General features: G+C 41.4%; 1 protein-coding gene across 10 annotated transcripts in view; it reads right to left on the reverse strand.

The window, feature by feature from the left end:
• ubr4 (ubiquitin protein ligase E3 component n-recognin 4) overlaps positions 1 to 14,198 on the reverse strand; it is a 50,928-nt gene that overhangs the window by 31,781 nt on the left and 4,949 nt on the right. For 7 of the 10 annotated variants that reach the window (XM_058409628.1, XM_058409629.1, XM_058409626.1 and 4 more), the window contains exons 2-29: positions 10,127 to 10,224; positions 9,923 to 10,026; positions 9,698 to 9,827; positions 8,636 to 8,775; positions 8,422 to 8,524; positions 7,833 to 7,974; positions 7,591 to 7,715; positions 7,374 to 7,498; positions 7,231 to 7,290; positions 6,928 to 7,118; positions 6,737 to 6,836; positions 6,504 to 6,641; positions 5,929 to 6,046; positions 5,433 to 5,474; positions 5,062 to 5,249; positions 4,441 to 4,597; positions 4,189 to 4,274; positions 3,924 to 4,093; positions 3,189 to 3,468; positions 2,965 to 3,103; positions 2,784 to 2,863; positions 2,568 to 2,696; positions 1,421 to 1,603; positions 1,193 to 1,315; positions 863 to 1,092; positions 586 to 704; positions 282 to 379; positions 27 to 184 (exon numbers count right to left, since the gene is read on the reverse strand). In XM_058409628.1, coding sequence (XP_058265611.1) covers positions 27 to 184; positions 282 to 379; positions 586 to 704; positions 863 to 1,092; positions 1,193 to 1,315; positions 1,421 to 1,603; positions 2,568 to 2,696; positions 2,784 to 2,863; positions 2,965 to 3,103; positions 3,189 to 3,468; positions 3,924 to 4,093; positions 4,189 to 4,274; positions 4,441 to 4,597; positions 5,062 to 5,249; positions 5,433 to 5,474; positions 5,929 to 6,046; positions 6,504 to 6,641; positions 6,737 to 6,836; positions 6,928 to 7,118; positions 7,231 to 7,290; positions 7,374 to 7,498; positions 7,591 to 7,715; positions 7,833 to 7,974; positions 8,422 to 8,524; positions 8,636 to 8,775; positions 9,698 to 9,827; positions 9,923 to 10,026; positions 10,127 to 10,224 — 3,756 coding nt within the window. The remainder of the gene's footprint in view (positions 1 to 26; positions 185 to 281; positions 380 to 585; positions 705 to 862; positions 1,093 to 1,192; positions 1,316 to 1,420; positions 1,604 to 2,567; positions 2,697 to 2,783; positions 2,864 to 2,964; positions 3,104 to 3,188; positions 3,469 to 3,923; positions 4,094 to 4,188; positions 4,275 to 4,440; positions 4,598 to 5,061; positions 5,250 to 5,432; positions 5,475 to 5,928; positions 6,047 to 6,503; positions 6,642 to 6,736; positions 6,837 to 6,927; positions 7,119 to 7,230; positions 7,291 to 7,373; positions 7,499 to 7,590; positions 7,716 to 7,832; positions 7,975 to 8,421; positions 8,525 to 8,635; positions 8,776 to 9,697; positions 9,828 to 9,922; positions 10,027 to 10,126; positions 10,225 to 14,198) is intronic. The other 3 variants (XM_058409630.1, XM_058409627.1, XM_058409622.1) reach the window with 2 other exon arrangements.

Below are 14,198 nucleotides of genomic sequence, written 5' to 3' on the forward strand. Positions count from 1 at the left end.
CATATAACAGAGTTGATGCAACTTACACAATAAGATCTCCAGTGAGGCGCACCAGTGTGAGCAGGATGTGTTTGAGGGAGGAAGCTAATGGTAAAGATTGGTTGCTAAGTGTACCAAGGTGGGCTGCCTGGATAGCACTGATGTAGCTCTCTGAGGGAATGGTGTCATTGGCAAAAGCATTTCGCTGCAGGGTGAAAAAAATGACATGGAATAAGCCTGTTGTGATGGACAGCAAAAGTATTCTACTCAGTAATAAACTGGACTGGCAGGAGGACTCTTACCCAGGAGCCAATGTTAGGAAACTCATTAGTGTGAATGTTGTTCCATGTCTCACATAAGGTCTGAAGTGCAGATGGCAAATTCTGCATTACTGTCTGACCTGAAATGACAATATCATTTTTCATATAAAAACTATATATAAATTGCAAATTGTAATTCATCCCAAACCCTGAATTACACTCCCATCAGACAAACAAATTTATGCATAAATAATACAACATTGTCTGCATATTGGTATAGGTCAATATTTCATTTTTTTTAATGTCAAATATTTAAATGTCCTGTAGAAGTGCACAATGTCCTTACCAAGCTGATTGGCTTTGCAGCGCGTGGAGCCAATGGACAACACGGCAGCATAGCCTTGTAGTTTGGTTTCTGTGGGCTTGTTCTCTCCGTCCTCAGGGAGGCTCGTTAACAAGTAGGATCTATCCAGGTAAACCAGACAAGAAAACAAATTTGGATCACTTAAACAAAACAAGAGGATGTAGTGTTTGTCAGCTCAAACCAGGAAATTCTGATTATGTATTTAAAAAAAAGAAGAAAAAAAAAAAAGAAATATTCCTGATTTAAAGCTAGTATGGACCTGGTGAAGGCTGTGTAGATGTCAATGAGCTGCAGTGTGGCTGGCAGCAGATTTTTGGTGATCTCAAAGGATTTGTGCGAGTCTGTTTCTGCTGCCACCTTGGAGAAATGCTCATTACGAGAAACCTGCACTTTGGAGATGACGGCATCTAGTGTGTATATGATCTGTAGAGAAGGAATCTGGTGAAGAGGTATGATGCTGTTGGGATCCACACAGCAGAATGAAGAGATCTAACAAAAAAAACAAAACAAAACAGAGAATTGACTTTTTAGTATTGTATTCATCCAGAGTAATAAAGAGCATCTTTATTTCAAATCATCTGGCTGTTACCTGTCTGGCAATGTACTCCTCTGCAATCTCAACATCATATTTCACTGCACTGCATTTAGTGGAGACCACTTCAACCAAAGAAGTGGCAAGATCAGCTTTCACTCCCTGTTTCACCAAGTTTTCCTGATTGGGATGAAGATTGAATAATGGAAATGAGAGGAAACTATAAAAATTAAAAAGACTTCAGAAAAACAATGTGTGTTCACAGCGCGAGGCTCAAGAACGCACCTTAATCCAGTTGACATATGTGCTGACACCTAATCGAGATGACCACCTAAGTGTGTGCAAAAGGTCACTCTCACTGGGGTCACTGTTGCCTGTCTTCAGCTGTTCAATATAGGCTTTAGAGGGGGGAAGCACTCCTAGAATCCTCCAGAGGATCAGAAAATAGTACTGAAGAGAGCACGCCTCCTGCATGGAATGAGTAGCACCAACGTAATTATTCAAAGTCTACAAGTACTGAAATTAAAGTTCTAATCATTCAGCTAAAATATCTGAATCCTTATAAAGTATCTTTATCAAATATCCTTATACAGTAATACCTCAGACATCCGTGAGGTTACGTTTCAGGACCCATCGCAAATAACGAGGTTTCGCTGATGTTCGGTGGAGTCACTAAAAATGCTAGTACTGTACTGTAAATCCTTAATTTTAGAGTTTAAACCCTAAATATATGACACCAATCATGCTCCCAAAACACTTTCATTTAATTTAAAGTTAGCTTAACACATTACCCTTAAAAAAAAAAAAAAAAATGTTTAACATAAAAATAGAGTACAGTGTCCCTTTATAAAAACCAAGGAAAAATCACTGAGATCACTTATTCACGGGATATACACACGTGTTGAACCGAGTACAAGGGGCGGGGAGATGAACCGCGACATCACGCATACAAAGCATCGTAGCTACCAGCCAATCAGCAGCTAGGTAAAACTGTTAATGCTCTGTGATTGGCTACTTCCAACCCTTCCAGCCAATAGTGTGTGGTAATGGCTGTACTGTACGTACGTGATATTGGCGACGTTCAATTAAAATAACATTTACATTTTATTTATATTGATATTTTGTTGATTTTACTTTTATATTACTAAATTAATAAACTAAAATTTTCTTAATAATTTCACATTAAAAAGCATGAAAATGTATAAATTGCCACGAAATTAGCCGTAAACACTTTCGCGAGGATTTTGCAGGTCTGCGAAAAATTTGCGGACGCGGATCTGCGTCAAATTTCTAAATAGAGAAAATTTAAAATCACAAATGAAAAAAAAAACAAAAAGAAAAATAAACAAACAAACAAACAAACAAACAAAAAAAAAAAAAACACGCAATAACAGAAGGAGTCCGTTTAACATTTTTCAGAATGTTTACTCACAACTGGGGTGATAGGCTTGCTTTCCTGTCTCCTGGCTATGTCCACACGAGACCCCGCAGCCAGTAGGGAGATGAGCGAATAATACAAGTTGTCATATTTCACAGATCCACTGAACAACACCTGAAAGACCTACAATGCAATGAAAACTAGAGTTCAGACAAAAATGTTCTTAAATGAATTGTGTGCCACAAACTGGCCACAGTGTTTTGGCTTTACCTTGCTGTCAAGTCGGCTCCGATCATCTTCAGATGCTTCAGGGGAAAGGATGCAGTAGAACTTTGGCTGTGCGTTAGAATCTTAAAAAAAAAAACAAATAAACAAAAAAAAAAACACTGTTTTAGAAAATGGACTAAAAAGATTTGACAGTAATGTGAGAAGCATAAGAGGTAAGACTTACTCCGATCTGCTGAACAGTGCTTGGCCCAGTTTTCCTCCACTTCCTTAAAACCATAGTAATGTGGGGTGGAGCCTCTCTTTGTGCCCTCCTGGGCAGAGTTGGCTCCAGACGCAGGGGGAGTCAGAAGATTGTACTGTACCTGATCGAAAAATCAATGTGTAGTTATCACACATTGAAAGAAACATTATAATGAAGATGAGTATTATGCTAAGCTCTTCTTTTACCTGCTCGAACAGATACACAGGGGCCTTAGAGTACTGGTGGAGGAGGTAGTCAAAGACCAGCAGAATGCGAGCCAGGTTAAGGGGCACAGACTGAAGCTGGGAGTCTACATGGGCAGCCACCTCAGCAATGGCCTGCGTGCAGAGAGTGAGGACAGTGCGACGGCCCTTTTCTGAGAGGTTGTGGAAGATGAGAAGCAGCAGCTGGAGGTGCTCAACATTAAGGTCTTCCTCACTGGGCATTGCACCCTGTAATGTATGCTGTTTCAGTGTGCCCACAAACCTGGATCAAGCAAAAGGAAAATTGCAGAGGTGCTGCCTTATACAAACAACACAACAACTCAATGCTACAGTCTTAGATCTGCTCATCAGCTGCCTCTGAGCATATAACAATCCTGGTTAAAGCTCAGAGTGACCATACCTTTACAATAACTGCACCGAGACTAAAGAACGACTTACTAATCAGCTGAGCAAAACATTTTTTTATTTTGTTATTTTTTTGTGTGTATACATTCTGAATGGCACTTTAGATAACACCTATTGAAATGTGTCAGCTGCATTACTGGCTTTGCTCAGTTCGTACTGTACATGTGATCAGCCTATTATCACTGAATTGCCAGTGGAGGTTCTGCATTCCTATGACGTTAACAAAATAAAATGAGCACCAAAACAACGGAATGACAAAATGAGCAATGCAAGGAATGCTTAAATGATGAATAATATGATAGTAAGGCTCACCTTTCCCAGACCTTCATGCACTCCGGGACATCAGGGTCTCCCTGTAGGCTGGCTTTGTGCTGCCAGATAAGCAGCAGTCTTGAGAGAACAGACAGTGACTGTGGGTGGATGTACATGGGCCAGGGACCTTCAGAAAATGGTGCCACACCTAGCTGCTGCAGCAAAGTATTCTAAAGGATTGGAAATAGTGTTCTCAGATTATTAATAAGAGTTAAAGTCATTACATTTGCAAAATAAACCAAGCCATACTACACAATCTAAATACCTGAAGGGCTGGAGAAGGCAGGTCTGATGTTACCAAAGAGTGGTTAAAATGGTACAAAGCAGAGGCAAATTCTTCATCAGAAGAACCTAAAGAAAAGCCAACCACAAATGTCTTGATCTGTGCAAAGCCATATATATATATTGAAGAATTTAAACAAATCATCACCCACTTTCGCATCCATGTGTACAAATACTGCATATATATATATATATATATAAAAAAAAACAAAAAAAAAAAAAAAAACACTCTCACCCTTAACATCTTTGTCCACATCCTTGATGATGCTGGCTAGAGTGGCCATGTGCTGCTCAGTGAGGGACACACTCAGATAGTTGCGGATGAAGTTGTTCCTGGACTTCAGCATAGACGTGGTGATAAAATTCAGAATGCTAGAGGCTAGACCTAAGAACTGGAGGAAAAAAATAAAATAAAATGTAAAATCAAAAAAATGAGCATGCATCAAATTCTAGCATTCTGACATTTTTAAATGTCAAATAATATTCATTAGGATTTTAGTTAATTAATCAGTGATGAACAAAGAGAAGCCACTAGGTCGATAACATTTTCTTAAATAAACACCTAGAATATCTATGGATTTTGCTTAACCACTTTATCAGTTAAATCCAAATCAGCACAGCATAGGTATACTCCAGCAGTGAATTTCTATTTCGATTTTCATTCTGTTTGTTAGTTCCCAAATCATGTTTGAGAAGGAAAGATTTGTTTTTAATTATCTATTATAGATCTTTGTTAATGACTCATTGTTTACTGCTCCTCATTAATATTAATCAGTCTAGGATGTTCCTTAAATTTTCATCCCCGTCGTCCCTAGATTTCATAAGTCTGATTAAATACACATCAGTCTGTCCTCACCAGTTCAGGGTCTTTCCGGCTGGCCAGGATGTTGCCATTCTCCCCTGCATTCTGTTTGCTAGGGCTCTTGAGCCTTGGTGAGGTCTCCAGTGGAGGGGGTGGAGGAGGAGGAGGAGGTGCCACCTTCTCTTTACTGGGAGAGATGGTCTCCTCAAACCAAAGGCCCAAAATGGGCTCACTGTCATCATCTGTGAACATGCAGAGAGCCAGGTTCATCTCCAAATTCATACATGGCAGTGTATGCAGGCAAACAGAGCTGCTGTTTCCACAAACCGGGTACAAGACTACTTGAAGTCTTTATTTTTGAAAAGACAATAAAATGTTGTATATTGAGACACTACAAGGCTGAGCTAATGCAGAAATCTGCTGACCTGAGACACAAGTTGCTCTTGTCCTCTCCTGTCTTCTCTCTGCTGAAATAACGGACACTGTCACTAGGCGTGCAGGCTGCCATGGCGGTGCAGTTAAGCAGAGCATGCTTGGTGTGCAACAGCACTCTGCAGCAGAGTTAAACTGACCTGTCTCTAAGCTCTTGGGTGGCCTGACTCTGGTCTCCCTACTACTGTATGTAGCTTTCAGCAACTGCATCAGAGTATTCCACACTCTCCTGAACCATGAATCTAACTCAGCCAATGAAAGAACAGGCTAGATTTTTTTTAAATGGCAGGTAGGCCTATGCTAAAGAATTCAGTGTTGGATTTACTGCAGATGGAAATCTAAAGTTAAAAAAATACAAAAGATTGCTTTATAAATATGTACTGTATCTAATGTTCCTAATTTCTGTTAATTTCAAAAACACTGGCTTTCTACCCTTCCTAAGCCTATCTTTAAGGTCTGATTCGAAGAGAACTCTGCAGCATTGGTTACCTTGACTACTGTCCTCCTCCGTGCTGCTGAAGTCATCTTCATAGTAAGTGTTCGAGTCAGTGGAGGCGCTGGCATCACTGCTCACTGAGCCTTTCCTTTGTCTCTGCAACACGCAGGCCTGAGCGATACAAATCCAGAAGAAACACATTTATACCTAGGCCATGCAATGGTCCTTCATGGTCCCTCAACCTTCATCCCTTTTTGTAGAATTTCAGTCAAAAGTATGTGTAAATATTCATCCTTGCAGAGGTGGGGCTGCATTACCGACACAATCAGTGTAGTTTAAAGTAAACATCAAAATGTCTCCTTTTCACTCTGCTTGTTTACAGATACCACAGAACCTTAGGGACAGTGCAAATAACCATAACTGTTTTTACTCTATTCCTCCAATATTGAAATAATACTACAGAAGAACAGCATTTTAGCAAGCTAGAACTGTCCCCAAGGTACCCATAGAAGGAGTGTTTCGAGCTCCCATGCCTGTCCATAGTAATTTGAACCCAGGTGCTGTGGTGCGGTGGATTTTAGACAGAAAGTGCTGATGTGTTCTGTTAACAGGCCACAGAATTGCTTACTTTCTTATAGGAGGTGGACAGCAGCGTAAAGAGCAGATTGGTTAGAGGCACAGAGTCGATAAGCCGTTGAACTCTCTGAATCGACGTGCTCTGTGCCATGATGTTTAACTCTGCTGGTGGTCCATCACTAGCCCATCCCTAGGGCAAAAGAAAATTAACTTCACTAAGCCATCTGTTCAAGCAGCATTTACAATTCTAAAGGGTTTAAGGGTTAGGATTCTAAAGTTTTTTACCCTGTGCAATGCCTCCACTTGTAAGTCCTGGAACAATGAGGTCAGCAGTTTGATTGAGTGGTTTGCCAAAATGACAGACAAAACCCCAAAACCTTGGTGCCTTCACAAAACGAAAGGAAACCGTTATATTCCATTTCTAAAATATTTTTTTTAACGAAATAAAGTACATACATCAAATAACTGAAGCTCACCCTTTGCCTGGGCCCAGTTTAGGGGATCCTGCCCCATCTTTGGTGCGGGTAGTGATGTCCCTGACCCGCAGTGCTGCCAGGGGGTCTTTCTCCTTTCCCTTATCTGCCAGGGCAGTGGGGCTTAGGTTCAATATCAAATACAGGCTGTTCAGTAAACACCAGGCACCCAGCAGTTGGAAGTTCTGATAATGCTGTGGGGAAATAAAAGACATACAGAATGATTAATGATGAAGTTGAAAACCACATCTGGATTTGCCAGTGCTCCTGGATACATCATTCTTGGATATCAATTAAGTTCGTTACCTCCCCTCCAGCTCGTCGAGAGTTACTGATTGCCTGTCCGATCATGTCATATATGTCTAACTGTGAAACAGAGAACAGAATCAGAAAGCACATCACTAAATGTGTTAGAAGTAGTTAAATGGCACAAAGAAGTCTTAACATACACATTTCTGCACAATGGTTGCAGCGTCATTCTCATAGTCTTCCTCCTTAGAGCCTGTAGAGGCAGTGCGAAGCTGCAGGCCACTGCCCACCTGCAGAATGGCCATGCATGTTGCCACGCTCACACCTGTAAATGAAGACCAAACATTTTCAGTGTTCCCAAAATAATCACAGCACTTTCTTCTAAAGATTTCAGGTGTTGGTTATTAGTTATCCAACCTGCATAGAGACAGCTCAGGGCTAGCACAGTCACATCAAGCAGCCGGCCAGGAGTTAAAGGCTCAAGCACAGGTAGAGACAAAGTATCCAGGGCCATTGTTACATCAATCACAAGGGAGTGGAATCTGACCGGAAGATACACCAAAGATGTAAAAAAAAATAAATGAATAAATATTATGACCACATATTTCATAGACACGACTATATAAAAGTCAGACGCCGAAACCGTGCGTCAGGCTCACCCATTTCGGACTGCGGTGGCATCTGCAACAGTAGCCGGCATGATGAAGAAAGAGTTGGCCGATACAGCGTCCTGAAAGCGGTTGATGTAGCGCAAGAAGTAGGGCAAGTTGAGGCACACACGCAGCAATTTCTCTGAGCCTCCTGTGACGAGATGAAATAATATTTATGACTTTAGAAGAAGGCGGTTAACTGTACATACAAGGCTGCTTTCACACCTTAGCCCATTTGTCAAGCCCGAATCAGAGTGAAAGATGGTTAGATTCAGTTCAGTTTAAGACAGTATTTAATTAAACAGACATGTGGTGTGTACGGCTGGAACGCGTGTGTGTCTCCCAGCTCCCAAAGAAATGTACAGTTCGCTTCCTACAGCTGAGTTGATTCATGGTCTTACTACATTCTCACCGTAATCAAACTGTGCTACCTGCAACTAGACTAAGACTGCCATCTCAGACCAGCTTACTTGCTCTGTAACAGAGTACAATTGCTGATTTCTCTCTGGCATAAACGAACCACACTGAGGAGGAAAATGGACCAAACTGTGTATGCGTGGAAACACCATAATACATTATGCTTTAGAAAAAAACACACCCAATTCTTGTAAACTGGACACATTTTGTGAGATGAAGGCATTCTTCATTTTGGTCTGTGCAGCCTGATCTGTCGTCGTTTGGTCATCAATTTCACCCTCAGCCTATGACACAAAATAGCAGATATATTTCAAGGTGTATATACACAAATATTTTGCACACAGAATTCATTTACTGATACATGCATGATCCCTCTGTGACTGCAATTTGCTGACCTGCATGTGGGCTGAGGGCGAGGACAGGACGGTAATGTCGGGGTTAAACACTGAGGTCAGCTGATTGAAGAAGTTCATTTGAACTTCCTTGTGCCGTAGCTCAGGGTTGATCGGAGAGGGCACTTCCTTCTGGTCCTCCACTAGACAACAGGACAAGAGAAACATGGCAATACAATACAAGTCCAGCTTTCATGATTACTCATCTGGAAATGGTAGGATGCAAAAAAGCCCAACGGACAGAGGGAAGGGAACAAAGCTTTTTCTGTCAATGTGGCACTCAAAGTGATGGCAAGGGGGAAGAGAATAATACACTAAGATGACCCAAGACATGTCTGGACAGCTGTTTGGTTGAGATTGTTCTATGGGGTTCAAGAGACCATCAATTAGTTTCCAAAAAAATATAAATTCAAAGATAGTTGTATTATATTCCCTATGTTCTGTAAAGCTGCTCTGAGACAATGTCCATTGTTAAATGCGCTATACAAAAAAAATGAAGCTCTGCCTTAACTCTCCCAATAATAAGTCAAGATGTTTTATTTTATTTTATATGCAATGAGGCTAACTGTATTTGTAGCCAAAATGCTATTGATATGCAAAAGTTTTATTATTGTCTTTCTTATTGCGAATTTTTCTGAGATGTGTTGCAATGATAAACCCTTTGTTATTATTAATTAAAAAAAAACACACAGATGTCACTTTTTGGCAGCCTGCTCAAATCATTTTACTTCTATAACCCAAAAGAATCTGAACAATTTTTTTAAAAGAAAAAGCAGTGAAACGCAGTGGAAGAAGCATGACAATATTCCATCCTCCACTCATTCAAGCATGATGGCATCATGTGCAACTCTACACCAGATAACCACAAGACAAGGATAACCTGACTGCAATAAAAAAATGAGGAAAAAGGTGTCATGAATCTATAAACAAGATATTGGTGTGTGTTGCTTTCCCAAGACGTTGGCCTACAATACAAGTTGAACAATAGACCAACCAATAAGATAACTAGTTTTTGTATGCCCTTAAACAGACAGGAACATAACACAACGTCAACATGCTCCTCACCATCAGAAAGGGTCTTTACAGTCTGTGGGAGTTTTGCAGACTTCATCATTGCAGTGAAGGTAATGATCTCAGTCCGATCTAATCGACTGCAACCAGTGCAAAGGCCTTTTATTAAGAGAATTAGGTGTTTCTGAAAAAGAACAGATTAAAAAAATAAATATAATAAACAACTCAGAACCGAGGTGAGAAACACACAAATACACAACAAAACTGAGCAACTCTCACCTGTGAAACTGCACATGCTTCGTCTGGGTTCTCGAGCCGAAGCAAGGAGAATTCGATCAGTACTTTACATGCTGCAGCTACTGACAGCAACTGATTTCTGGGGACTAAAAAAAAAAGATGATCAGTACATAACTGGTGCTTGTTTCTAGGAATGACATGTAAAGTAATATTTCAGTAGCAACACCCTTCCACAAAAACACTTACTTTGTCCACAAACTGTGGTGATGTAATGTGCAGAAAGCGCCACAAAAGACGAGTAGAACGGCTCATACTGTTTATCGTGATGAAGTATCTCAGATTCACTGGAAAGGAAAAGCACACAAAAATTAGAAATGCTTTAGTCATTTGTTATTTCAACCCAAAAGGTGAGTGCTGTGTTTTGTAAGAAGCATGAAAAACAAATAAAAATCATTCTAAAGCTAAAATTCAAGATATAAAATAAAGGTAGTAAGGAAAGCTTCCGAGTCAGATTTAAAGAGCAGTCCAAACAAACCCAGAGGCATCGTGTACGTAAAGAGAGGAGAGAAAGAGCGCTGCTTACAGTAGCAGGTAATTATACTGCTCTTCTTCTCTGTAGACCGGCTGATCTTAACATTGTCAATAAAAAACACTGGCGAGTTTATTTTTCTGCTCTTTAGTAAACATGGCCCACATTCATCAAGGTTGTAGAGAAAAAAGCGTAGATTTCAGTGCAGAGTGTGACGCAGTGAATAAATCAACATCTGATCATGAAACCGCTGCATGACATCAAAATGAGCTGCGATTTATGCAAAACAAAAACAACATCTTCACTCGCAGCAGTCTTCTGCTTCCATCTCTGCCTCAATAAAATCTATTTCCTCCTCTCTGTTCTTTCCTTGAATCCGGCCACGGCTGAATGCTTTCCTTTACTGCCTCACCATCACAAATCCTCCTTCATGTGGATGAGCGGCATATGAGGGAACGGGTGACGCAGTATGTATATGACATGTAAATAAGCAGACAAGTGGACAAAAGCTTGTTCCCCACAAATCACGGCTCGTTTTGATGATGTATGACGTTTCATGAATTGGACCTGAATTGTTCATGTAATCCTCAAAAAAGGATTAAATGACTAGTGAGAATTCTAATGAAATAAAATCAGAGGAAAGGAATGTAAAGGTTTGTCTTTTGTAATACATTGCCTTCAAACACTGACAGTATCCAAAGCATTTCTAAGCTCTTTAACATTAAGATAAGGCAAAAGTCTCAACCATTTTCCTGCCAACTTTATTTATAGCTAGGAATTTATATATACACAGGGGTTGGACAATGAAACTGAAACACTGGCCAATTTAGTGTTGGAGGTTTCATGGCTAAATTTGACCAGCCTGGTGGCCAATCTTCATTGATTGCACATTCCACCAGTAAGAGCAGAGTGTAAAGGTTTAATTAGCAGAGTAATAGCACAGTTTTGCTTAAAATATTGCAATGCACACAACATTATGGGAGACATATCAGAGTTCAAAAGAGGACAAATTGCACGTCTCGCTGGCGCATCTGTGACTAAGACAGCAAGTCTTTGTGATGTATCAAGAGCCACGATATCCAGGGTAATGTCAGCATACCACCAAGAAGGACGAACCACATCCAACAGGAGTAACTGTGGACGCAAGAGGAAGCTGTCTGAAAGGGATGTCCGGGTGCTAACCCGGATTGTATCCAAAAAACTTAAAACCACAGCTGCCCAACTCACTGCAGAATTAAATGTGCACCTCAACTCTCCTGTTTCCACCAAAACTGTCCGTCAGGAGCTCCACAGGGTCAATGTACATGGCCGGGCTGCTATAGCCAAACCTTTGGTCACTCGTGCCAATGCCAAACGTCGGTTTCAATGGTGCCAGCAGCGAAAATCTTGTTCTGTGGACAATGTGAAACATGTATTGTTCTCTGATGAGTCCACCTTCACTGTCTTTCCCACATTCGGGAGAGTTACGGTGTGGAGAAGCCCCAAAGAAGTGTAACACCCAGACTGTTACATGCCCAGAGTGAAGCATGGGGGTGGATCAGTGATGGTTTGGGCTGCAATATCATGGCATTCCCTAGACCCAATACTTGTGCTAGATGGGCGCATCACTGCCAAGGACTACCGAACCATTCTGGAGGACCATGTGCACCCAATGGTTCAAACATTGTATCCTGAAGGCGGTGCCGTGTATCAGGATGATAATGCACCAATACACACAGCAAGACTGGTGACAGAGTGGTTTGATGAACATGAAAGTGAAGTTGAACATCTCCCATGGCCTGCACAGTCACCAGATCTAAATATTATTGAGCCACTTTGGGGTGTTTTGGAGGAGCGAGTCTGAAAACGTTTTCCTCCACCAGCATCACGTAGTGACTTGGCCACTATTCTGCAAGAAGAATGGCTCAAAATCCCTCTGGCCACTGTGCAGGACTTGTATCTGTCATTCCCAAGACGAATTGATGCTGTATTGGCCGCAAAAGGAGGCCCTACACCATACTAATGAATTATTGTGGCCTAAAACCAGGTGTTTCAGTTTCATTGTCCAACCCCTGTATATATATATATACATTTAAATATAACTGAAATCTGAGGATTTATATAAAACAGATAGATGATCTCCACAGTGAAGAGCCAAATCAGAGTAGAAAGCTGGAAATATCACACACACACTGATTTATTACTCTGGACTGCAAGGTTTCGGTTTCACAACAACAACATTTCAATTTTAATAAGAGTGACACTGTAGAGGAGTGGAGGATAAAGAAGACTCTCCAAATATGTCTCCTCTCTTGTTTCTCAGGGATATGTAATCCATATACACCAACCAAACATAACATTATGACCACCTGTCTAATATTGTGTTGGTCCCCCTTTTGCTGCCAAAACAGCCCTGACCCGTTGAGGCATGGACTCCACTAGATCCCTGAAGGTGTGCTGTGGGATCTGGCACCAAGATGTTAGCAGCAGATCCTTTAAGTCCTGTAAGTTGTGAGGTGGAGCCTCCATGGATCAGACTTGTTTGTCCAGAACATCCCACAGATGCTGGACTGGATTGAGATCTGGGGAATTTGGAGGCCAGGTCAACACCTCAAACTGGTTGTTGTGGTCATCAAACCATTCCTGAACCATTTCTGCTTTGTGGCATGGAGCATTATCCTGCTGAAAGAGACCACAGCCATCAGGGAATACCGTTTCCATGAAAGGGTGTAGATGGTCTGTAACAATGCTTAGGTAGGTGGTACGTGTCACAGTAACATCCACATGGATGCAGGACCCAAGGTTTCCCCAGCAGAACATGACCAAAGCAGGACACTGCCTCCGCCGGCTCACCTTCTTCCCATAATGCATCCTGGTGCCATGTGTTCCCCAGGTAAGAGACGCACACGCCCCATTGTTGCGCATGTGCCCATTGTTGGCACTTTCGGCGGTGCACAGGGGTCAGCATGGGCACCCTGATTCCTTGGACCACTTTGACAGAAAATGACCACTGCATTAGAAAATAAACAATGATACAGTGGTGTGACGCAACCTGATGTGTAGTTTAGTTTCCAATATCATTAAATTCCAATAAAGTTTTTATCCTCTGATAACACAGCCTGCAGAGATATTACTTACATTACCCTCACCAGCATCTCTCTTTTTAGCAATAAATTACAACTTGGTATATTACCAAGAAACAGACTTCTCTTTCTGAAGACACTTCCAGGGTAAAAACCTTACTGACTCTTACAAAACCCTGACAGACTTTAATATATGTCTGCTTACTGTAACTTCTGTCAGCGCAGCGGTTATAGAAAATGACCCCCAAATGCTGTGGAGTAATAAAATCTGATTGGTCAAAGTGTTTGTTAATTTTCTGTAAAGCAGCTCAGATGATAGTGCTGTCTGTAATTCAGGTGGGTCAGATTAATGCGGGCAGCCCGTCTCTGCCTCCCAGCTCCCTAGTGACCCGAGCTCGGGTTACTGTTTCTTAGCCTTACGTCCGTCTGGGTTTCTTCCAGGCTCTCTGGTTTCCTCCCAGCTCCTTAAATCATATTGACAGGTATATCTGTAGGTGTGAATGTGAAATGAATTGAAATATGAAATAGCCTTTATTTGTCACATATACATTACAGCACAGTGAAATTCTTTCTTTGCATATCCCATCCTTGGAGGTTGGGGTCAGAGCGCAGGGTCAGCCATGATGCAGCACCCCTGGAAGAGAAGGTTAAGGGCCCTGCTCAAGGGTCCAACAGTGGCAACTTGGCGGTGCTGGGGCTTGAACCCTGATCTCCCGGTCAACGACCC

Source organism: Hemibagrus wyckioides, linkage group LG15 (assembly GCF_019097595.1).
Source record: "Hemibagrus wyckioides isolate EC202008001 linkage group LG15, SWU_Hwy_1.0, whole genome shotgun sequence".
NCBI lineage: Eukaryota > Metazoa > Chordata > Actinopteri > Siluriformes > Bagridae > Hemibagrus > Hemibagrus wyckioides.